Source organism: Haematobia irritans, chromosome 3, assembly GCF_050003625.1.
Source record: "Haematobia irritans isolate KBUSLIRL chromosome 3, ASM5000362v1, whole genome shotgun sequence".
Classification (NCBI taxonomy): domain Eukaryota; kingdom Metazoa; phylum Arthropoda; class Insecta; order Diptera; family Muscidae; genus Haematobia; species Haematobia irritans.
This window is the reverse complement of record NC_134399.1, coordinates 216,619,583-216,644,328: the sequence shown is the minus strand read 5'-3', so window position 1 is coordinate 216,644,328 and position 24,746 is coordinate 216,619,583. Positions and strand designations below refer to the sequence as shown.

Below are 24,746 nucleotides of genomic sequence, written 5' to 3'. Positions count from 1 at the left end.
AAAACTCCCTTCCACTAATATTTATTTTTTGGAGCAAAATAAAATAATCGAAACCCTGTTTTTGAAAACTTGGGATTTTTGGGTAAACTAAAAACCGACTTTTCTAAAAAATCGGTTATTCGAACACCATAACTGTATGTCTATCTCATCTCCTTCTGGTTGTTGCAAATGTATGCCCTAACTTATTCTGTTCCACAGAGTGATTCAGGGTATAAAATCCTACATGCAGGGATTTTCCCTACTTCTGATTGAAAACTGATTCCTTTAGTCTAAGGGCTAATTTTACAAGCCTCTCTCCCTCCCTCAATCAGTACATAAGGTGTGGAGATAATTTTGAGAAACCCTGTTCTTGAAAATACACACCAATCACAAGAACATGAATCTGACTTGAACCGTCCTAAACAGTTATGCCCATATTCATAATAATTTATCGAAGGAATTTGTACGATAATAGTAGGTTTAAAGTTTACGTTAACTTTTATGAATATGGGGGTTAGTACGAGTATTTTAGCTGGCTTTTTCGGATCGAAAAAACTTCATTGGCGCCATGCAAAGAAATACAATCCTTAGTGTTTGGTAAAAACACGCCAAGCTGTTGTAGTCCCCACCAATTTACAGTTCAACACCTTAATTATTATAAATAACTTATTATAATCTTGTTTTAGATACAATTTATTGATCACACCACATCTATTTATATACTTACTCTCAAGCCTCCAATCAAAGCAATTCCAATAAAATATTTCTAGAGAGTAATGGCTGAACATCTTCTCTCCGTTGTCTTTGGGGGAGTGAGTGGAACAGAATTTCATATTAATGCTAAAGCCAAAAGCAAGCCCCCCAATTAAAACATCTTGGCAAGAGAGCAAGAGAATTGTTTACAAAATATAAACAGAGAGTTTTTCGTTACAACCGAAATGAAAAAATATAAAAAAAAAACGAATTGAGTGTAATTTTGTAAACAAACCATGTTGTAGAAGCATCCAAACCTGTCAATGCAACTATCAAACATGTTTGAAACGATCTCAAGCTGCCCATTTGATAATAGGCTTATTGAGTTAAACTTACGGCATAAGAAGAAACTAGACCGGTTCGTAGATAACAACAAAAAGAGACCAAGTCACAATACTCTTTGGCTCATCTTTGCAGGGCCTCAATGCTCAGCTTAGCTATCAAATCACTCGAGTACTCATGGAATTGTCGTCGACGTCGTCGTTGTTGTTGTGGCATATAGATGTTGTTGTTGTTCTGGCTGCAGCGTAATATTTTCAGTTGTCTTGACAAAAATCAACTCACACGAATCTTAGGTTTAAGGTTTGTTAAGAATGACTTGTGCTTAGATCGAACACTTCGCACGATCACCGCGTACAACGTCGATCGTATGATCGGTTGTTATAAAAGTCGCAAGGACATAACGACGAGACATTAGTCGAAATCTATAAACGCAACGCGCGAAGTCGTCTACTCTCTCTCCCACAAAACAAAAAATCAAAATAAGAAAATAAAATTCAATAAAAATATTTCAAATAAATTAATTTAAAAAAATTTTATTGATATTTTGAGAAAAAATAAAGGAGATTAAGGCAAACAAATAAAAACAAAAGTCAACTCCATACAATTTTAAAGAAACATCAAAGTGACTTTAACTAAAAAATAAAAATTGAGAATTAAAAACAAAAATCTTAAATAGAAAAATATTTAAAGAGAAAACAAGCCTACAACAATTTATAAGAAAACGTAAAAAAACAAAAACTTTATAAAGGCTTCAAGAAGTGTAAAAAGTGGACACAACCAAAAACAAAATATGTTTAAATAAACAAATTTAGAAAAAAAACAAAAATAATTTTTTTTTGGTCAAAATAAATCAAAGAACAAAAGTTTAAAAATATGAGAACTTTTGCTACAAGATCCTGTCAAATTTAAAAAAAAAAAGTGTTACAAAACAAATATTGGAACATAAAACACCAAACAAAAGAAAAGTTTTCTAAAAAAAAAAAAACACAAATTTAAAGAATTTTGAAAAAGAAAATAAGAACAAAATGTTGATCGCCGATTCATATTTCATCAAATTATTGGTACGCCAATTCAAAACCAATGATCTGCAACATTTACTCCTGGTCTTCATATCGTTGCTTACATTGATAAGTTTCCTACAATGGGTTATGAATTTATATCGTGAATTGCGTAAACTTCCTCCAGGACCTTGGGGTCTACCCGTTATCGGTTATCTCTTGTTTATGGGCAGTGAAAAACATACGCGCTTCATGGAATTGGCCAAACAATATGGTTCACTTTTCTCAACACGTTTGGGCAATCAACTGACAGTGGTCATGAGTGATTATAAAATGATACGTGAATGTTTCCGCCGGGAAGAGTTTACGGGAAGACCGGATACACCTTTTATGCAGACATTGAATGGTTTTGGTAAGTTTTGTTTGAAAGTGTTTTTTTTTTTTTTGAATTTTTATAATAAAAAAATTTGGAAGTCTATAGTTTGGAAGAGATTAATAGAGGATATATTTAGGCTTTAGGCTAACGGTTTTTCAACTTTTTTCGCCTAATACAAAATAAAACTAAAATTCGAAAAATTCTTAAATAGAAAAAAACAAAAAAAATAATAATACAAAAATAAAAAAACATCGTCATATCCCCTTTATCCTTGTAATTTACTTAAAAGTATAAATAAGAAATAAATAAATAAAACTAAGCCGTTCTTAAAAATTAAAAATAAATAGAATAAAAATTAAAAACAATATACTAAAAAAGTTATCACAGTTTTATTATTTTATTAAAATGAAGAAGATATTTCAATTAAAAAAAAAACTATCCCAAATAATCAGTAAAGGAATTTTGATATTTTTTTTTAATTTAAAGAAATATATATTTTTAAATTTATATTTCTTATCAGATTTTAAAAACATTTGGATAAATCTCTCGGTTTGCAAAATTTTGTGTAATCATTTTCGCTTAAATTCGAGAAATTCTTAAATAGAATAATACCAAAAAACTAAGCCGATAATAAAAATAAAAAATATAAAAATAAAAATATAAGAATAATAAAAAACTTGCAATTTACTTAAATGTATAAATAAGAAATAAATAAATAAATAAAACTAAGCCGTTCATAACAATTAAAAATAAATATAATATAAATTAAAAAAATACAATAAAAAAGTTCTCACAATTTTATTATTTTATTAAAATGAAGAAGATATTTCAATTTCTTAAAAAACAAACTATCTCAAATAATCAGTAAAGGAATTTTGATATTTTTTTAATTTAAAGAAATATATATTTTTAAATTTATATTTTTTATCAGATTTTAAATCTCTCGGTTTGCAAAATTTTGTGTTACCATTTTCGCTTAAATATTTTCATTAATTTTAAAATCTTTAAAACAATTTAAATTACACAGAAAGTAAAAACTCCGTTTATTCTACAAAATTGTTTCTCCTGGATATTTTAAACTGATAAAAAAAAAATGTGAAAGACCTACAGACTTATATACATTGGTAATTTAAAAATTATTTTATTTTAAATTATATTTATTGTCATATTTTAGAAAAGCATAATTAATAACTAATATCTTAAATTTTTTAAATTTTTCTGTGATACGTGATGCTTTAAATATTTTCAACCATTATAGTTAAAAAAATGTTATACGAAATTTATAACTAAACGTTAAAAAGTAAATCAATTTTACAGACCTATAGGGTTTTCTGAACTTTTATATTTCCATAAAGTGCAACAAAGTGTAGAAAAAAATTATAAAATAGGAAATTTTCTTTCTTTTTTTTAATTTTTTGAATTTATTTTTTTTTACGAATATTGGATTGGATTGAAATCTCAATAATTAAATATTTGTTAAAAATATGTTAGTTTCAGTTGGTTATTATTTTTTTTAAGGTAAATAAATGTTTAAACTTTTTTTTTAACATTAAAGAAAAATTCTTTCAAATATTTGGTGAAAAAAAAATTGTACCTTTTAATTTTTTTTAACAAAAACAGATAGAAATTGACAAAAAAATTATATTTCTGTTTTGATTTTATATTTCCATAAAGTGCAACAAAGTGTAGGAAAAAATATTATAAACTCGGAAATTTTCTTTATTTTATTTTTAAAAATTTTTGTAAGAATATTGGATTGGATTGAAATCTGAATAATTAAATATGTTAGTTTCAGTTGGTTATTATTTTTATTTTATTTTTTTAAGGTAAATAAATTTTTAAACTTCATTTTTTTTTCAAACATTTTTAGAAAAATTCTTTCAAATATTTGATGAAAAAAAGTTTTACCTTCGATTTTTTTTAACAAACACAGATAGAAATAGCCAAAAAAGTTTATATTTCTGTTTTGATTTTATATTTCCATAAAGTGCAATAAAGTGTAGAAAAAAGATAATAAAAACGGAAATTTTCTTTATTTTATTTTTTAAATTTATTTTTTTAAGAATATTGTATTGGAATGAAATCTCAATAATTAAATATTTGTTAAAAATATGTTAGTTTCAGTTGGTTATTATTTTTATTTTATTTTATTTTGTTTTTTAAAGGTAAATACATTTTTAAACTTAATTGTTTTTTTCAAACATTTAAGAAAACTTCTTTAAAATATTTGATGAAAAAAAGTTGTACCTTTTAATTTTTTTTAACAAAAACATATAGAAATAGACAAAAAAGTTTATATTTCCATAAAGTGCAACAAAGTGTAGAAAAAAGATTATAAAATCGGAAATTATCATTATTTTATTATTATTATTTTTTATTTTTTTTAATATCGGATTGGATTGAAATCTGAATAATTAAATATTTGTTAAATATATGTTAGTTTCAGTTGGTTATTATTTTTATTTTTATTTTATTTTTTTAAGGTAAATAAATGTTTAAACTTATTTTTTTTAAACATTTAAGAAAAATTCTCTCAAATATTTGATGAAAAAAAGTTTTACCTTTGATTTTTTTTTAACAAAAACCGATAGAAATAGACAAAAAAGTTTATATTTCTGTTTTGATTTTATATTAAAAAAAGTGCAACAAAGTGTAGAAAAAAATATAAAATAGGAAATTTTCTTTCTTTATTTTATTTTTTAAACTTATTTTTTTTTAAGAATATTGGATTGGATTGAAATCTCAATAATTAAATATTTGTTAAAAATATGTTAGTTTCAGTTGGTTATTATTTTTATTTTTATTTCCATTTTATTTTTTTTTAAATGTAAATAAATGTTTAAACTTAATTTCAAATATTTGATGAAAAAAAATTGTACCTTTTATTTTTTTAACAAAAACAAATAGAATTAGTCAAAAAAGTTTATATTTCTGTTTTGATTTGATTGTTTTGATTCCAAAACAAATTATTAAGATTTCCAATTTTTTTAATGTCTAAGGTTTTCAAGAATTTAATAGAATTCTTTAAAGACTTTTTTATTTAAAAATTTAAATTTACCGTATATTTTCTTGGCAAAATATTCCCATAAAGCCATAAGGCAATACATAATCAAAAAAGTAAAATAATATTACATACCTTACATACTTTTTTTATAAAATTTAAATAAATTTAATTTTATATTCCATTAAATTCTTGAAACTCCAATTATATTAATTTATTAATATATTAATTTATTAAATTAATTTATTAAATTAATTTAAAATAGGAAATTTTCTTTCTTTATTTTATTTTTTAAACTTATTTTTTTTTAAGAATATTGGATTGGATTGAAATCTCAATAATTAAATATTTGTTAAAAATATGTTAGTTTCAGTTGGTTATTATTTTTATTTTTATTTCCATTTTATTTTTTTTTTTAAATGTAAATAAATGTTTAAACTTAATTTCAAATATTTGATGAAAAAAAATTGTACCTTTTATTTTTTTAACAAAAACAAATAGAATTAGTCAAAAAAGTTTATATTTCTGTTTTGATTTGATTGTTTTGATTCCAAAACAAATTATTAAGATTTCCAATTTTTTTAATGTCTAAGGTTTTCAAGAATTTAATAGAATTCTTTAAAGACTTTTTTATTTAAAAATTTAAATTTACCGTATATTTTCTTGGCAAAATATTCCCATAAAGCCATAAGGCAATACATAATCAAAAAAGTAAAATAATATTACATACCTTACATACTTTTTTTATAAAATTTAAATAAATTTAATTTTATATTCCATTAAATTCTTGAAACTCCAATTATATTAATTTGGACTTTCAAGAATTTATTGGAATTCTTCAAAGACTTTTTTTTTTAGTTGAAAACTTAGCTTTGCTGTAGGCTTTCTGGGAGCAATATATCACAATATATCAAAAAAATAGAAAAAAAAACTATATACCTTTAAAAAAAAACCCTTTTATATAAATTATATAAATGTATTGTTTTTAAAAATAAGAACTTAAAATATTGTGGTTTACAAAACTTTTCCTTCATTCCTCCGGAACGAAATTCCCTTTAATGTAAAGTATTTACTTTAAAACAAATATACGCGAATTTATGAGGAACAATACAATACTTTTATTTAAATATTTTAATTTGTTAATTTTTATTAGTCTTAAATTTCGTTCCTCGGAAAAGAAAACTTTTATTTGAGTGAAAAATTTAAAAAAAATTGGAAATTTTTAAATCTAACTACAATATGTATTAATAATTAAAATCATAAATAAAATTACCAAAAGAGGAACAATGTTATGAGATAGAGCATAAGAATTAAAAATATTTAAAATATTTACTAAGTTAAATAATAATTTATTTAATAGCTTCAATAGTCAATAAATCTTAGCTTCACAAAAAATCAAAATACAAATAAAAAAAAAAATAATAAAGTAAACGCATTTGATTTTTCTAAGTAATAATAATAATTAATATAAAGGTATTTACTTATATATTTATTAAGCCGATAGCATTTTTAGCTAGTGCTTTAATATTTATTATAGTTTTTAGAATTGTAATAATAAATAAATAAATATATTTATTTTTTTAATTTAATTTCGTTGTATATGAGGAAACCATAACGTAACATTTTTCCCAATTACAAATACTCAGGACAAGATTTTAAATTCGAATTAATTAAATTTGATAATTACAAAGGAATTCTCTCTTTTTTATTTTATTTTATTTTAATTTCACATTTAATTGAGGTAGGCCTTAATCTGATAACATGCCAAAATTTTACAGAGTTTCCATTCTTGAATCAAATCGACACAAAAAGCAAAAACCACACAATCTTTTATGCAACTTATTTCATTTCTTTTCGTCCAAGATAAAAGCCAATTGATAAAACGACCCCTCTTCAAATAAAAAGTGCCATCATTCGAGTCAACATTATATGATGGTTATTTTCCTTTCATTCATATAGGAGAAGGTGGAATTAACCTACTTTATTAACTTAAATGGCCAACAATTAAAACAACAAAATTTCGTCTCATCACGGGAAGTTGATATACCATTGCCATGGCGGTAAAGATGCTGTCGAAAATGATGATAATGTTGATATGCCGTGATGAGACTTGATGTCCAAAACCAAAAAAAAAAAAACACATGACATAAAAAAGGAAATGATGTAAAGAAATTATATTTAATGTAAGATAGAGGAATAACTTTTATTATACAGTGGGTACTAGCCAAAATGTTGAAGCTTAATTTTTTTTTAATTTTCTTTAAAGAGCCTTATAATAAAAAGAGCTAATATGAAGTATTACAGTAGTTTAAATAAACATAATAAAAAAATTGAAAATATGCATTTTTTAGTATTTCATAAAATAATAAGTTATGATTCTTAAACTTTAATTACAATCCTTGATATAAAACTAATAAATACTAAAAAAAAAACATTAAAAATATCGTGAAAATTATAGAAAAATATTGAAATAATGTTACTGATTTTTTTAATAAATAAATACATAAAATTAAGGAAATTTAAATTTATTAGCTGATAGCCTAAGTAGCTAATGCTAGATTTTCTCTCTATTATTCTTATATTTACTATAAGTTTAATAATAAATAAATAAATAAATTTAAAAATATAATAAAATATAATAAATTTAAAATTTAAAATTTTTTTTTTAAATTAAAAATTTATTTTTTTTTTTTAATTTTGATGTATTTAAATACATTTTTTTATTTTTTTATGTCATCACTTTAAGAAATTTGTTTAAATAAAATAATAAGTTATGAATCTTAAACTTTAATTACAATCCTTGATATAAATCTAATAAATACTAAAAAAACATTAAAAATATCGTGAAAATTATAGAAAAATATTGAAATAATGTTACTGATTGTATAATAAATAAATACATAAAATTATGGAAATTGAAATTTAAAAATTAAAAATTTTTTGTTTATTAAAAATTTAAAATTTTTTTTTTTTTTTTTTAAATTAAATTTTTTTTAAATTAAAAATTAAAATTTTTTTTTTTTTAAATTTTGATGTATTTAAATACATTTTTTTATTTTTTTATGTCATCACTTTAAGAAATTTGTTTAAATAAAATAATAAGTTATGATTCTTAAACTTTAATTACAATCCTTGATATAAATCTAATAAATACAAAAAAAAAACATTAAAAATATCGTGAAAATTATAGAAAAATATTGAAATAATGTTACTGATTGTATAATAAATAAATACATAAAATTATGGAAATTGAAATTTAAAAGTTAAAATTTTTTTTTATTAAAAATTTAACATTTTTTTATTAAAAATTAAAATTTTTTTAAATTAGAAATTTATTTTTTTTTAATTATGATGTATTTAAATACATTTTTTTATTTTTTATGTCATCACTTTAAAACATTTGTTTAAAAAAAACATCAAAGTTATTGTTTACCAGTTGATATTTCACCTTCCCTACTAACCATAGTGAGGGTCCAATGTATATTTTCTTTTCTTTTCGTTTTCGTTTTCTTTTTTATTAATATTTTTGTTTTTTCATTGTGATCATAACAATTTGTCGGATTTTTTTTTTTAATTTGTTGAACAAGAAGACATCATGTCACTAAATAAAATGCAATTTAAAATCCCCCTATATGGCTTTTAAATATAGGCACATGCCACCTTCTTCTTTCAAAAAATTCCAAGGCCTTAAATACCATAAGAAATTGCAATACTTTTTCGATGAAATTACTTAAAGTAGTTTGAATTGTTAAAGTTTATCTTTCAACTTTCAGGTCTTGTAACATATTTACAAGTTTCTGGTTTTTGTGTAAGTTTCTTTCTTTTAAATGGGTTTGTGTTTTGTGTCTTTTTCCATTTTTGTTTGTTTTGTATTTAAAAAAAGAAAAAAAACTTAAGTACCAGCAATTTAACAATATGTACCAGCAATTAGTTCTTTCTTGTGTTTTTGTGAAAGATGCAATTTATCAACTACAAGGGAAAAAGTTGAAAATTTTGTAAGAGGTCATAATGTGATTTTAGAACACGTAAGTGAAGAAAGAAAAAAAAAATGTTTTTTAATTGCTAATAAACTGTTGTAAAACTTGCAATTATTATTTAGAACAAAGCAAAGAAATATAGTGCAAAAAGTATATTATTAAAATGGACTAAATGTTTTATAATAATTATAGTGGCATAAATAAATTTGCTAAAAATATATATTAAATAAAAAAATATATAAATATAAATTAAATTTTATTGAAAAGTATATACATATAATATAACCATTTAAATATTGTTTATAAAAATAATATTAATAATAGTTACATTGAAAAGTATTAAAAATAAATATATATTCTCTAGGAGTAATGAGCAACTCTATAAGGAGTACAGGGAAATACATTGAGTCTGTCTTTATTGAGATGATATATTATAGTGGCATAAATAAATTAGCTAAAAATATATATTAAATAAATAATAATTTTATTGAAAAGTATTTACATATAATATAACCATTTAAATATTGTTTATAAAAATAATATTAATAATAATTACATTGAAAAGTATTACAAAAAAAATATTCGCTAGGAGTAATCCCAACTCTATAAGGCGTACAGGGAAATACATTGAGTCTATCTTTATTGAGATGATATATTATAGTGACATAAATAAATTTGCTAAAAATATATAATATATTAATAATAATTTTATTGTAAAGTATTTACATATAATATAACCATTTAAATATTTTTTTATAAAAATAATATAAATAATAATTACATTGAAAATTATTACAAAAAAAATATTCTCTAGGAGTAATGCCCAACTCTATAACACAGGGAAATACATTGAGTGTGTCTTTATTGAGATGATATATTGATATAAATAATCTAAAAATATATATTAAATAAATAATAATTTTATTGAAAAGTATTTACATATAATATAAACATTTAAGTAATGTTTGTAAAAATAATATAAATAATAATTACATTAAAAAGTATTACAAACAAGAAAAATATTCTCTAGGAGTAATGCCCAACTTTATAAAGAGTACAAGGAAATACATTGAGTCTGTCTTTATTTATTTCTCATTGGATGTTTTATCCAAAATTTGTAAATATAAAGGCCAAATAAAATAATTTTACAAATATAATTAACTCCTGTAGTCCTTATAGAGTTGGGCATTACTCCTAGAGAATATATATTTTTTTGGAAATACCTACCAACATTACTAGTTAAACCTTTAAATTTAAAACTTTTTGTTTTTGTTTTTCTTCGTGTTTTTTTTTTGTTAGTGTAAGGAATCGAAACCCCAATTGCCTTTTATTTATTTCCAATAAATTGGTTTGTAGCACCCTAAGGTTATATTTTTATGTCCGTTTGTTTCTTTTTTGATATATATTCTTATTCATCGAAATCTTATTTTTTTATTTTTTATTGTTTATTATTATTGTATTTTTGTTTACGTTATAATAATATACCTTGCAAAATAATCAAAATATTTTGCAATTAATTGCAAAGGTGATAAGACTTACTTTGTATAAAGGGTTAACCAATTACTTATAGTAAATAGCTAAACCATATGGTGAATTGGCATTTACTATACATATATTGCACCAATACAATTCTATACCATGAGATTATCAATTTGTTGTAGGTGTTTTCCTTGATGAATGTATTAGTAAGTCTCTTAATGTGATTAAAATCGATTACTTGATTACACCTGTTAATATACAGAGAGAGAGAGAGAGAGCGAGAGTGATAGATTGTATATTATAAGAATACCAATATCTAACAGTGAATAGTATTTGCCTACAGTATTATGCTAATTGATATGCTTAGTTTAGATGTGTATATGAGTGTATGTTATGCTGAAAGTAAAAAGCACATAACAGGCTTAATGTTAAGAATAAATGCAATGTATTACTAACAGACCTCTGAAGCAAATATCCTGTAATAAATTGCTTATCAAGAAAGAGGGAAACCTATTACTACAAAGTTTTCTCCCAAATTATGTTTTCTTCCAAATATATATTAAACTTATTACAATGCTTTTTTGTTCTTAATTTATTAATATTACATTTTTAATGTTCTTTTCAGGTATTGTTAATAGTACCGGTAAATTATGGAAAGACCAAAGACGTTTCCTTCACGAAAAATTACGTCAATTTGGCATGACATATATGGGAAATGGAAAGCATGTCATGGAGAAACGCATTATGGTAAGCTTACAATTTTTTTTAAATAAAACGGGGAGGTAGTGAACTCCATCGGATGCTAAAATAAAAATATCTAAAATTTTCTAAACTTTGTTGGATTAAATAAACCAGAATAACTTTTACAGTAAACATTTTCATTAACCGTAGAAAACATTTTCTATTTTTGTCATAAAAATAAAGAAAAATCACAATGAACTAAATAGTCTAAGTGAGCCTGAAATAACGATCAGCCTCTATTAAATGGATAATTTTATCCCTAAAACCTAGTACTAAGATCACGTTTTCGCACGAAAAACTGTTATACTCCATATAAAAAACGTTAGCGCGGAATTAATTCGAAATCTTTGTTTTGCGCATTTTTAAACACATATTTAAACAACCCTGGATTTTTCGCACGAAAAAATAGGCAGGTATATTATTTCGAATAAATAAGTTAACATCCCTGCGTTTGAGACCCTATTTACGGATATAGATGAAGATATTCGTTTTTCGCAGAAACGAACTTAGTACTAAGCATAAAGGTGGATATTAAGTTCGGGTTTAGCCGCTAAAATCAAAAATAAATCCGTTAAAATGTATAAAATTTTACCTCTTTGATGCCAATTTTATTATATTTTTTATTTAAGTTTATTTGGTTTAAAATGGAAAATATGGCGCATTTAGCGGCTAAACTCTAACTTAATAGTCACCTTAATAACGGATAGGCAAATACAATTTTCGAAGACTTTTTTGAAATTTAATTCTCTATAAAATTCTTTCTTATTTCCTTTTTTTTACAGATTGAAGTCCATGAATATATTCACAATCTCCGTATATCGGATGGTGAACCCATGGATATGGCTCCAGCAATTTCTGTTGCCGTTAGCAATGTTATTTGCAGTATTTTAATGTCGGTACGCTTTAGCATAGATGATCCGAAATTCAGACGTTTCAATTTTCTCATTGAGGAGGGTATGCGTTTATTTGGAGAAATTCATACGGTGGACTATATACCCACTGTACAATATTTCCCCAGTATATTAACGGCCAAAAATAAAATAGCTAAGAATCGTGAAGAAATGCAAAGATTCTATCAGGATGTCATTGATGAACATAAGAAATCATATGATTGTGGAAATATAAGAGATTTAGTGGATTTCTATTTGGCAGAAATTGAAAAGGCCAAACAAGAAGGCAGAGATGAGGAATTATTCGATGGTAAAAATCATGGTAAGTTTTAATTTTTTTTCTAGAAAAAAATTACAAATAATTAATTTTATTTTGTTTTTCTTGTTTTCTATTCTTACAGAGGAACAAATTGTCCAAGTAATCATTGATTTATTCTCGGCCGGCATGGAAACCATAAAAACTACTCTCCTTTGGATTAATGTATTTATGCTACGTAATCCCGAGGCCATGAAACGTGTCCAAGATGAATTGGATCAAGTGGTGGGACGTCATCGTTTACCTTCCATTGAAGATCTACAATACTTGCCCATCACCGAGTCCACGATATTGGAATCGATGCGTCGTTCTAGCATAGTACCTTTGGCCACCACCCATTCACCCACAAGGTAATTATTAATAGCAAACAAAAAAAATCTATCTATTCTTAACACTTGTCGATTTCATTTCTAATCTTTTGTTGCTGTTTGCCTTCACTTTGTGTAGTTCATTAAACTTCTAAGTTTATCAATTGCGGCTGACGCTAAGCTTTGGTTATTGTTTTTTTTTTTTTTTTGTGCAAGCTTGCGTATTATGCCGTAAATCAAGAAATTCATTGTTAATTTTTTTTACATTTTCATGCACAAAAAGAAAAATAGTTTATGTTTTAGGAGGAGATGTATCAAAACAAATGCGTTTAGTTAGAATTTGGAAAATTCGTAAAAACTTACTTGAAGACCGACATACAGTGAAACCTTCAAGAAGTGAACACCCACTATTGCTTAAATTTTAGTTTGGGACGTGTCCAGTTATGAGAGGTTTATTTTAATTTGTTTATATAACGTCCCTACACATCACCCCTCTGTTTGGAGGAGCCCGGTTTTCAGAGTGTCCAAGTTTAAGAGGTTCTACTGTATCTCAGTTGGTTTTATGACTAGAATTTCCACCTGGCATATATTGAGCCATGGGTTTAATTTCTCTATTCCATCGACAAATCACAAAAAAACATATTTTTCAATGTGATTACGGTTGCTATGCATAGAAAAAATATCAATTAATTTTGTAATATTAATATAAAATAATAACAATTTTTTCAATAAAAAATTTTAATTGCATTTAAAAGAATAAATTGTTTGAAGAAAATTTATTAAATTTATTAAATTAAATTTTCAAATGGATATATTAAATCCCTACATATCACCCCTCTGTTTGGAGGAGTCCGGTTTTCAGAGTGTCCAAGTTTAAGAGGTTCTACTGTATCTCAATTGGTTTTATGACTAGAATTTCCACCTGGCATATATTGAGCCATGGGTTTAATTCCTCAATTTCACCGACAAATCATCAAAAAATATATATTTTTCAATGTGATTACGGTTGCGATGCATAGAAAAAATATCAATTAATTTTGTAATATTAATATAAAATAATAATAATTTTTTCAATAAAAAATTTTAATTGCATTTAAAAGAATAAATTGTTTGAGAAAAAAATTTATTGGTCGAAACTAAATTTTCAAATGGATATATAAATTTTGGTTTCGATAATTTTTATTATCAATTGGGTGATTGAAGCAATTTCAATTGAAAATTAAAAAAAAAAAAAAACATATTTTTTTTTTTTTTTAATTTTCAATTGAAATTGCTTCATTCACCCAATTGATAATAAAAATCATCGAAACCAAAATTTAAAAAACATTAATTTTTTTTGTTTGTGGAAATATTTAAGAGCTCTCGGTGGTGCATTGCAAACTTCTCCTATCCAGTTCCAAAAAGAATGGAGCAGGGTATAAACAGAGGCTTACATTTGTTATAATTTTTCTATAATTTATCAATTTTTTTTTAAACAATTGTGTTAAACCGTTTGTTTATGTTTAAATTAAAAAATTTTATATATTTTTTTCTCTGTGTGACAATTCTTTACCCCGTCCATCATCATTGGTAATGCTGTGAACAAAAATGCGTTTAAATGTCAGTTTTCTTTTTTTTTTTTTCTTTGCCTAGGCTTGACTATACTTTGTCCAGCACATGGCACAAGATGCGTCGTAATTTGTCCCACTTTTAGTGTGAGCTCTGCCATTTAAGTGTGCATTTTTTTTTCATAGTTATTTTATAGTCTGAGATTATATAGCATATGAGCATTTTGTGGTCATTTTTCACACCCATACTGGCTGCAACTAGTTATAATGCGCGTTAGTGTCGTTGATTTTTTTTAAATTTTTTGCTTCTTCCATTTTTGAAAATTGCACTTGATTTGTGGGCATAGTCAATGAAATGCAATCGTTTTGATTTTTTTTTTGCTATTTGCTTATACAATGGAAAGATATAATAGAGTTTTATAATAGGTGTTTAAGATTCGATGTTGTAATAATTTTAAAGAAATTTTCCAAAAGATGAGAGAATTTAAAAAAAAATTAATTGCGATATATATTTTTTTTTAGATACATAAGTTTACGTTTTTTTTCTTTGTTGCTTAAATTCCCTGTATGACATCCCTAACCTCCCAGGAAACACGTGAGCCACCTAGGCTTGGTTGAAATTTTCCATTTTGCTCTTATTCTAAGAAGTCACAATGAATTGTTTGCCATGATACCCATTTTTGGTTTGTTTTCCTTCACATTCAGATGTAGTGCAAGTAGCCAATGCCTTGCACTATGTTTGGGGCTCTGCTCTTGTTTGTGGCGTTGACTAGTTTTCTTCATTCACCGGCCGGCTTTTACGCTAAACAAAATAATTGGCAAGCGTTTTTTTCCGATTTTTTTTGCACTGTCTTCTAAATTGCCTCCAATTAGTATTATTTGTATGGTATACAAAATCTAAGTGGAGGTTATTGAACTCAAACAATATGCAAGTGCAATGTGGATGCAAATGGGGAATAGGTAAACTACCTCGATATATGTCATTTGTTAATTTTTTCAAATGGCAAAAACCCTTGTGGCGAGATTCAAGGTTATGGGATAGTACGATAATTTTTGAAAATAAATTAGATGGAATTTTCCTTTGCCGTGTGAAGAAAAAAAAAATCATAAAACTAATATTCATAGAAATAAATCATTTAAGGATTTCTTATGATTTCAGCTTACTTTTAAACTTTATGCTCAAACTCATCTATTTTGAAATTATGTGAATATAAGACCCAATGTTTTTGATCTCAGACGTTTCTCAAAATTGGTTTTCATTTTGAACTTATCGACAAGTTAAAACTCTAGAATTTTATTTGAATACAAATTGTTTTCAAATACAATTCAAAACTTCTTTATTAATAGTTCTTCAAACTTTAAAATTTTTTCTCTAACTATAAAAAGACCAAATATCATACTATCTCGCCTTAGTCTTTTTTTATCATTTAAGTGAAATGTTAGATTATCATTTCAATACAGCATGCTTTCAAATAAAATTCATAGCTTCCTTCTTAATGGTTCTTCAAAATTCTCAATTTTTTCTCTAACTATAAAAAGACCATATGTCAAAATTTCTCGCCTTAGTCTTTTTTTATCATTTAGGTGAAATGGTAGATTATCATTTGAATAAAACTTGTTTTCAAATACAATTCAAAACTTCTTTATTAATAATTCTTCAAAATTCTCAATTTTTCTCTAACTATAAAAAGATCAAATGTCATACTATCTCGCCTTAGTCTTTTTTATCATTTAGGTGAAATCTTATATTGTCATTTGAATACAACTTGTTTTCAAATACAATTCATAGCTTCCTTCTTAATGGTTCTTCAAAATTCTCAATTTTTTCTCTAACTATAAAAAGATCAAATGTCATACTATTTCGCCTTAGTCTTTTTTATAATTAAGGTGAAATGTTAAATTATCATTTGAATACAACTTGTTTTCAACTACAATTCATAGCTTCCTTTTTAATGGTTACTCAAACTTCTCATTTTTTTCTCTAACTATAAAAAGACCAAATGTCATACTATCTCGTTTTAGTCTTTTTTTATCATTTAGGTGAAATCTTATATTATCATTTGAATACTACTTGCTTTCAAATACAATTCATAGCTTCCTTCTTCTCAATTTTTTTTCTAACTATAAAAAGACCAAATATCATACTATCTCGCCTTAGTCTTTTTTTATCATTTATGTGAAATGTTAGATTGTCATTTGAATACAACTTTTTTTCAAATACAATTCATAGCTTCCTTCTTAATGGTTCCTCAATCTTCTCATTTTCTTCTCTAACTATAAAAAGACCAAATATCATACTATCTCGCCTTAGTCTTTATCATTTAGGAGAAATGTTAGATTATCATTTGAATAGAGCATGCTTTCAAATACAATTCATAGCTTCCCACTTAATGGTTCTTCAAACTACTCAATGTTTGCAATAACTGTGAAGAGCAAATATCATCCTATCTTTCTCTAGTTCTTATTTATCATTTACTCTTAACTTTCATAAACTAATTCGCAAATATATTTCTTTTTTTGCTTGTTACAGAGATGTTGAAGTAAATGGCTATAAAATTCCTGCCGGCTCCCATGTCATTCCCCTCATCAACAGTGTGCACATGGATCCTAATCTATGGGATAAACCTGAAGAATTTAATCCCCGCCGTTTCTTAGACTCCGAAGGCAAAGTATATAAACCCGAATACTTTATACCATTTGGAGTGGGTCGACGCATGTGTTTGGGTGATGTTTTAGCTCGAATGGAACTGTTCCTATTCTTTGCCTCATTTATGCACTCCTTCCACATTACACTACCCGAGGGACAACCCCTACCAAGTTTAAAGGGTAATGTGGGGGCTACCATTACACCGGAAGCTTTTAAGGTATGCCTTACACCAAGGCCCTTGCAATTAAATACGAATGCAGTGGAACCCCATCATATGCGTAATGTTGGCTCAAATTAAAGAGAACGAGATAGTGAGAGAGAGAGGGTGACATATCCCCCTACTAAAGGATCTTATATTCCCTATACAACGTAAAACATAGAGAATGAGAGAACAAACAAACAGCATGGATCTCTTGACAGTTTAACAGAATATCCGAATCCGAAGGAGAGAAAGCAAGACAAATGTAATGTAAACAGTAACAGTTTCTCAATTAAGAGAGAATGGTTTGGGATACATTGAGTCATCAGTGGCCACCAGAAAAAAAAGAAACAGAAAGAGAGCTTTGCTTAGGATGAAGCCTTTTCGTTGAAGAAATTTCCTATGGGAGAAATCAAGAGACGTTTTGAAGCATAAGCCTTAGAGAAAGTCAAACAACCTAAGGGAATCCCCAAAAAGGGATTATGCAGAGCACGGTTTAGTTCCTGAAAGATGTTTCTATTGAAATGACAACACAAACATAACTATATAAACGTCAATAATTCTCCATTATCAGAAGAAGAATCCATCGACATCATCATCATCACCACTAAAGAAAATCATAGTAAATTCGTTATCTACAAAATATTTGTCTTTTTCTGGAAAAGCTGGACATCTTAAATATGTCAATTCTGGTTAGATTCTTTCCTCAAACAAAGAGCTTCAGCTAACTCTAATGAGCAAAGGGCTAGAAGACCAATACAAATTCACCCCTAAGAGAGGCTCTCTTTTTTGTTGCAGCAAAACAACAACTGGCATTAGTTAACGCATATCTCTCAAGCTTTAAGCTAAACTCATCAACAACAACAACAAAAAGAACAGCATAGAGTGAAAAAGAAAATTTCTTTAAATTACTTTAAGCATCTTAGTTTATGTTTTCCCCCCGTAAGTGAGTTTTTTTTTATTGTAATCAAGTAACGAAAAGCTATATTTTGTTAGCCATTTTGTAATGCATTTGAGTTAAAAAAAAATATTTAAAAATCAATATCCATATTTATAGTTCAAAATACCTGCAAATGACAACAAGAATAATTACAAAAAAAAAAACTAATAGAAGAAGTAGAAAAACCAATTCTATTCTTTAACCCCCTAGAAGCTGTGTTCAATAACAACATGTATTTTTTTTTAGAATAACTTTAAGAGCTAAATGTATTTATATAACAAAACAAAAATCTGTGGTTTAGTATAGAAAGCACCCATTCCCATTCCTATCCCCATTTCCCATCCACACACACACACACATAAATGTTTTCCAGCAAAGTTAGTAAGAAATCCCCCCCTTGAGATAGGACACCAACCAAAAATGTCCAAAAAGAAATTCAAAATAAAGGCAGCTTACACCAAGAGTTTGTTGGGAGAGTTTATCTCTTTCTTTGTGTAACCAGTGAAGCTTTAAGTTCAACAATTATTCAACAGCATAACGTGATAAAGCTCAAAGCTCAAATTTTCTCATTCAAAAACAATGGAGCTTAGGTCATCATACCAAAAAAATTAGAAAAAGCTCCATTCAAATATCTCTTCATACGCTACTCAAAAGGGGATTCTTGTAATCTTTGCTGTTTGTAAATAAATTTTTATTCACATACAAACTCATATTATTTAGTTTTTGTAAGCTTTTGCTATAAGTCTTAGATAATTATGTAGCTTGTATAACAGTTAAAAAAAAGAACCCACATATAAATCTATAAGATTCATAGTGCCAACCACATTTCCATAAAAAACACACACACACAAAGTAAGCAACAAAAACAAATACACAGAGAAATATTTACGAAAAAAAACACCAAACCTCTTTTTCCCCCTCAACCCACAAAGTGTATATAGTAATTATAAGCTCCCCCCCTTTTATGTTTTAAGATCATATACGTGTTGTTTTTTCCATGATGATTGTTAAATAGTAATTAATTATTATTTTTATTTGCAAAAAATCTTAGATCTTAAGCCTAAATGTATTCTCCTTTTTTTTGTCCTAAGAAAACAAAAAATTCAAATTACAATTTAAAAATATACATATATATTTTTTTCAAAAAAATTAAAAACCAATTTTCTTTTTATTTTGTTATGGTTTTTATCTTTAATTTATAAGGCTTGGGCATAAGTGTTATACCACATTCACCTTGCCAATCTATAAATTCCTTGTCATCATCTAAATGAAATTCGAAATTTCTTAAGAGTAGCCCTGTATATAAAAGCATTAGCATTTTAGCTAAATCTTCACCCAAGCACATCCGCTTCCCCGTCTGAAATGGTATAAAATTGGGTGGCTGTTGATATTTCCCCTCTTCATTGAGAAATCTTTGGGGTTGAAATTCTTCGGGATTCGACCACATTTTGGGATCCATATGTACAGCCCATTGCAATGGTAAAATCATTGAATTCTTTGGTATACCATAACCACAGACCTTAACATCCCATCGACTGCCATGTGGTATGCCTAAAGGTACAACCGATCTGATGCGTTGTACTTCAGCTATACAGGCTCGCAGATAATCCATAGATTCCAGATCGTAGAGAGTTATTGTGTCCTTGGATAATTTCATTAAATCCTGAAGAGAGAGAGAGAGAGACAAAATCAATACTACACAGAATACAAAGTTAATTGTATTAAGGAAAAATGAAAAGAGAACAACAAATCATCAGTATTTTCCCAATTAAAAAATTTAATTAATATTTTAGTCAAAATAAAAATTAATCAGAAAAATTAATAGAATCAAGAATAATTGTTTGATTGGCATCAGTAATTAATTATCATTTCCGTAATTTAGAAAAATTCCAATTAAAAACAAGTAAGGAAAGTCTAAAGTCGGGCGGGACCGACTATATTATACCCTGCACCACTTTGTAGATCTAAATTTTCGATACCATATCACATCCGTCAAATGTGTTGGGGGCTATATATAAAGGTTTGTCCCAAATATATACATTTAAATATCACTCGATCTAGACAGAATTTGATAGACTTCTACAAAATCTATAGACTCAAAATTTAAGTCGTCTAATGCACTAGGGTAATATGGGAATATGGGAAACATTTAAATCTGAAGCAATTTTAAGGAAACTTTGCAAAACTTTATTTATAATTTATCCCTCGATATATATGTATTAGAAGTTTAGGAAAATTAGAGTCATTTTTACAACTTTTCGACTGAGCAGTGGCAATTTTACAAGGAAAGTGTTGGTATTTTGACAATTTTTTGTCGACATCAGAAAAACATATATATGGGAGCTAAATCTAAATCTGAACCGATTTCAACCAAATTTGGCACGCATAGCTACAATGCTAATTCTACTTCCTGTGCAAAATTTCAAGTAAATCGGAGTGAAAGATTGGCCACTGTGGTCATATGAGTGTAAATCGGGCGAAAGCTATATGTGGGAGCTATATCTAAATCTGAACAGGTTTCAACCAAATTTGGCACGCACAGCTAAAATGCTAACTCTACTTCCTGTGCAAAATTTCAACTAAATCAGAGCAAAAAATTGGCCTCTGTGGTTATATGAGTGTAAATCGGGCGAACGATATATATGGGAGCTATATCTAGGTTAGGTTAGGTTATGTGGCAGCCCGATGTATCAGGCTCACTTAGACTATTCAGTCCATTGTGATACAACAGTGGTGAACTTCTCTCTTATCACTGAGTGCTGCCCGATTCCATGTTAAGCTCAATGACAAGGGACCTTCTTTTTATAGCCGAGTCCGAACGGCGTTCCACCTTGCAGTGAAACCACTTAGAGAAGTTTTGAAACCCTCAGAAATGTCACCAGCATTACTGAGGTGGGATAATCCACCGCTGAAAAACTTTTTTGGTGTTCGGTCGTAGCAGGAATCGAACCCACGACCTTGTGTATGCAAGGCGGGCATGCTAACCATTGCACCACGGTGGCTCCCGAGCTATATCTAAATCTGAACCGATAAAATAAAAAATAAAATTTGGCACACTTGACTATAGTACTAATTGTTCTTCTTGTGCAAAATTTTAAGCAAATTAGGGTAAAACTCTGGCTTCTGGGACCGTATTAGTCCATATCGGGCGAAAGATATATATGGGAGCTATATCTAAATCTGAACCGATTTCAATAAAATTTGGCACACTTGACTATAGTACTAATTGTTCTTCTTGTGCAAAATTTTAAGCAAATTAGGGTAAAACTCTGGCTTCTGGGGCCATATAAGTCCATATCAGGCGAAATATATATATGGGAGCTATATCTAAATCTGAACCGATTTCTTCCAAAATCAATAGGGTTCTATTCTGAGGCAAAACACATACTTGTGCCAAATTTGAAGTCGATTGGATTAAAACTGCGACCTAGACTTTGATTACAAAATGTGTTCACGGACAGACGGACATGGCTATATCGACTCAGGAGCCCACCCTGAGCATTTTTGCCAAAGACACCATGTGTCTATCTCGTCTCCTTCTAAAATATCGAAAACAAACATGAGTTTTTTGTCCAGAAACAACCCAAAACTTCCCTGAAAATTGCAAGAAAATTGGGGAACTGTCCCTCCACTTTAAAAGTTTCGGGGAGTTACCGCTCACCGATGGAATATCGAAGAATAAAATAGAGGATCTCTGTCTAGACGCCGATTTCAACCTCCTCTGAAAATTTCAAGCAAATTGGAGAGCTTTGGTCCAATTTTCAAAAGGTCGGGCAAGGTCGGTCCTGTTCCGTCCGCACACCATAATAATTTCATAGACTACCCACACGTCCTGAGGTTCTTCACTATATTTTAAAAAATTAATTGGAGCAGGTCCCCTTTTTGAAATATGTCCTATTACAAGCAACGATGGCGATAATGGCTCTAAAGAGCCAAATTGGCTCTTTTTTGAACTACTTCTCTGGATCTTTTTTACTTTGGCCCCAAAATTGGTTCTATTTAATTTTTAAAATTTTCACTAATTACAGTGACTACATTGAAGGCAAAAAAGTGACAAAAAAATTTAAGCCAATGTTGGATCCAAATTTAGTGTAGCAACCATGTTAGAGAATAAAATCCTAAATCAGTTCCATTTGGATACGTTTGTTATTCTATGAATTTAGTTAACAAGACCACATTGAAATGTATACACAGAAAAAAAATCCATGTCCAATTCAAATTTTAATGGAATTTTTATACCTCCACCATAGAATGGGGGTATATTAACTTTGTCATTCCGTTTGTAACACATCGAAATATTGCTCTAAGACCCCATAAAGTATATATATTCTGGGTCGTGGTGAAATTCTGAGTCGATCTAAGCATGCCCGTCCGTCCGTCCGTCTGTTGAAATCACGCTAACTTCCGAACGAAACAAGCTATCGAGTTGAAACTCGGCACAAGTAGTTGTTATTAAGGTAGGTCGGATGGTATTACAAATGGGCCATGTCGGATCACTTTTACGTATAGCCCCCATATAAACGGACCCCCAGATTTGCTTTGCGGAGCCTCTAAGAGAAGCATATTTCATCCGATCTTCCTGAAAATTGGTACATAGTGTTGGTATATGGTCTCTAACAACCATGCAAAAATTGGTCCACATCGGTTCATAATTATATATAGCTCCTATATACACCTATCCTCAGATTTGGCTTACCGAGCCTCAAAGAGAAGCAAATTTCATACGATCCGGCTGAAATTTGGTACATGGTGTTGGTATATGGTCTCTAACAATCATGCAAAAATTGGTCGACATCCATCCATAATTATATATAGTCCCCCGTATAAAGCGATCCCCAAGATTTGACTTGCGGAGCCTTAAAGAGAAGCAAAATCATCCGATCCGGCTGAAATTTGGTACGTGATATTGATATATAGTTAGAGACCATGACAGAATTGGTCCATATCGGCCATAATTATATATAGCCCTTAAATAAGCCGATCCCCATATTTGACCTCTGGAGCATCTTGAAGGAGCAAAATTCATCCGATCCGGTTGAAATTTGGAACGTGGTGTTAGTATATGCCCGCTAACAACCATGCCAAAATTGGCCCATATCGGCCTATAGTTATATATAGCCGATCCCCAATCACACAAAATTTGGTCCATATCGGTTCATATTCGTGGTTGCCACTCGAGCCAAAAATAAAATACCAAAATTTTATTTCTATAGAAAATTATGTCAAAATTTTATTACTATAGAAAATTATGTCAAAATTTTATTACTATAGAAAATTTTGTCAAAATTTTATTTCTATAGAAAATTTTGTCAAAATTTTATTACTATAGAAAATTTTGTCAAAATTTTATTTCTGTAGAAAATTTTGTCAAAATTTTATTTCTGTAGAAAATTTTGTCCAAATTTTATTTCTATAGAAAATTTTGTCCAAATTTTATTTCTATAGAAAATTTTGTTTGGTTCATATTCGTGGTTGCCACTCGAGTCAAAAATAAAATACCAAAATTTTATTTCTATAGAAAATTATGTCAAAATTTTATTACTATAGAAAATTATGTCAAAATTTTATTACTATAGAAAATTTTGTCAAAATTTTATTTCTATAGAAAATTTTGTCAAAATTGTATTACTATAGAAAATTTTGTCAAAATTTTATTTCTGTAGAAAATTTTGTCAAAATTTTATTTCTGTAGAAAATTTTGTCCAAATTTTATTACTATAGAAAATTGTGTCAAAATTTTATTTCTGTAGAAAATTTTGTCAAAATTTTATTTCTGTAGAAAATTTTGTTAAAATTTTATTTCTATAGAAAATTTTGTCCAAATTTTATTTCGTTTTGTTTGTTATTGTTGGCTTCTCTTCAATCGTTATTGTTTTTTTTTTTTTTTTTTTTTTTTTTTTTTTTTTTTTTGATCTCAGCTTAAAGCCATGCATTGACTAAACTACAAGTGTAGCTTTACCAACAGAGGAAAAGTATGCTTGTCAAATTTATTTGGGCTAAGCCCTATAGACTGCAAATTTTATTTCTATAGAAAATTTTGTCAAAACTTTATTTGTATAGAAAATTTTGTCAAAATTTTATTTCTACAGAAAATTTTGTCAAAATTTTATTTCTACAGAAAATTTTGTCAAAATTTTATTGCTATAGAAAATTTTGTCAAAATTTTATTTCTACAGAAAATTTTGGCAAAATTTTATTGCAATAGAAAATTTTGCCAAAACTTTATTTCTATAGAAAATTTTGTCAAAATTTTATTGCTATAGAAAATTTTGTCAAAACTTTATTTCTACAGAAAATTTTGTCAAAATTTTAT

The 24,746-nt window shown here is 27.3% G+C and overlaps 2 protein-coding genes across 2 annotated transcripts in view; one reads left to right on the top strand and one right to left on the bottom strand.

Moving 5' to 3' along the window:
• Positions 1-1,315: 1,315 nt before the first annotated feature.
• Positions 1,316-19,589, top strand: Cyp18a1 (Cytochrome P450 18a1). The gene is made up of 5 exons (XM_075302841.1): positions 1,316-2,424; positions 11,471-11,592; positions 12,369-12,798; positions 12,878-13,142; positions 17,178-19,589. Exons 1-5 carry the CDS (start codon positions 2,040-2,042, stop codon positions 17,590-17,592), a joined length of 1,617 nt encoding a protein of 538 aa, XP_075158956.1. The 5' UTR covers positions 1,316-2,039; the 3' UTR covers positions 17,593-19,589.
• phtm (cytochrome P450 enzyme phantom) overlaps positions 19,542-24,746 on the bottom strand; it is a 22,459-nt gene continuing 17,254 nt past the window's right edge. Inside the window, exon 7 of the mRNA XM_075302842.1 lies at positions 19,542-20,096. Coding sequence (XP_075158957.1) covers positions 19,602-20,096 — 495 coding nt within the window. The 3' untranslated portion in view covers positions 19,542-19,601. The remainder of the gene's footprint in view (positions 20,097-24,746) is intronic.

Excerpts from the sequence above, each read along its gene's own strand:
- Cyp18a1 (XM_075302841.1), top strand. The coding sequence starts at position 2,040 with ATGTTGATCGCCGATTCATATTTCATCAAATTATTGGTACGCCAATTC. Across the intron at positions 2,425-11,470 it reads GCAGACATTGAATGGTTTTG|GTATTGTTAATAGTACCGGT; the intron begins GTAAGTTTTGTT and ends TGTTCTTTTCAG. Across the intron at positions 12,799-12,877 it reads ATTCGATGGTAAAAATCATG|AGGAACAAATTGTCCAAGTA; the intron begins GTAAGTTTTAAT and ends CTATTCTTACAG.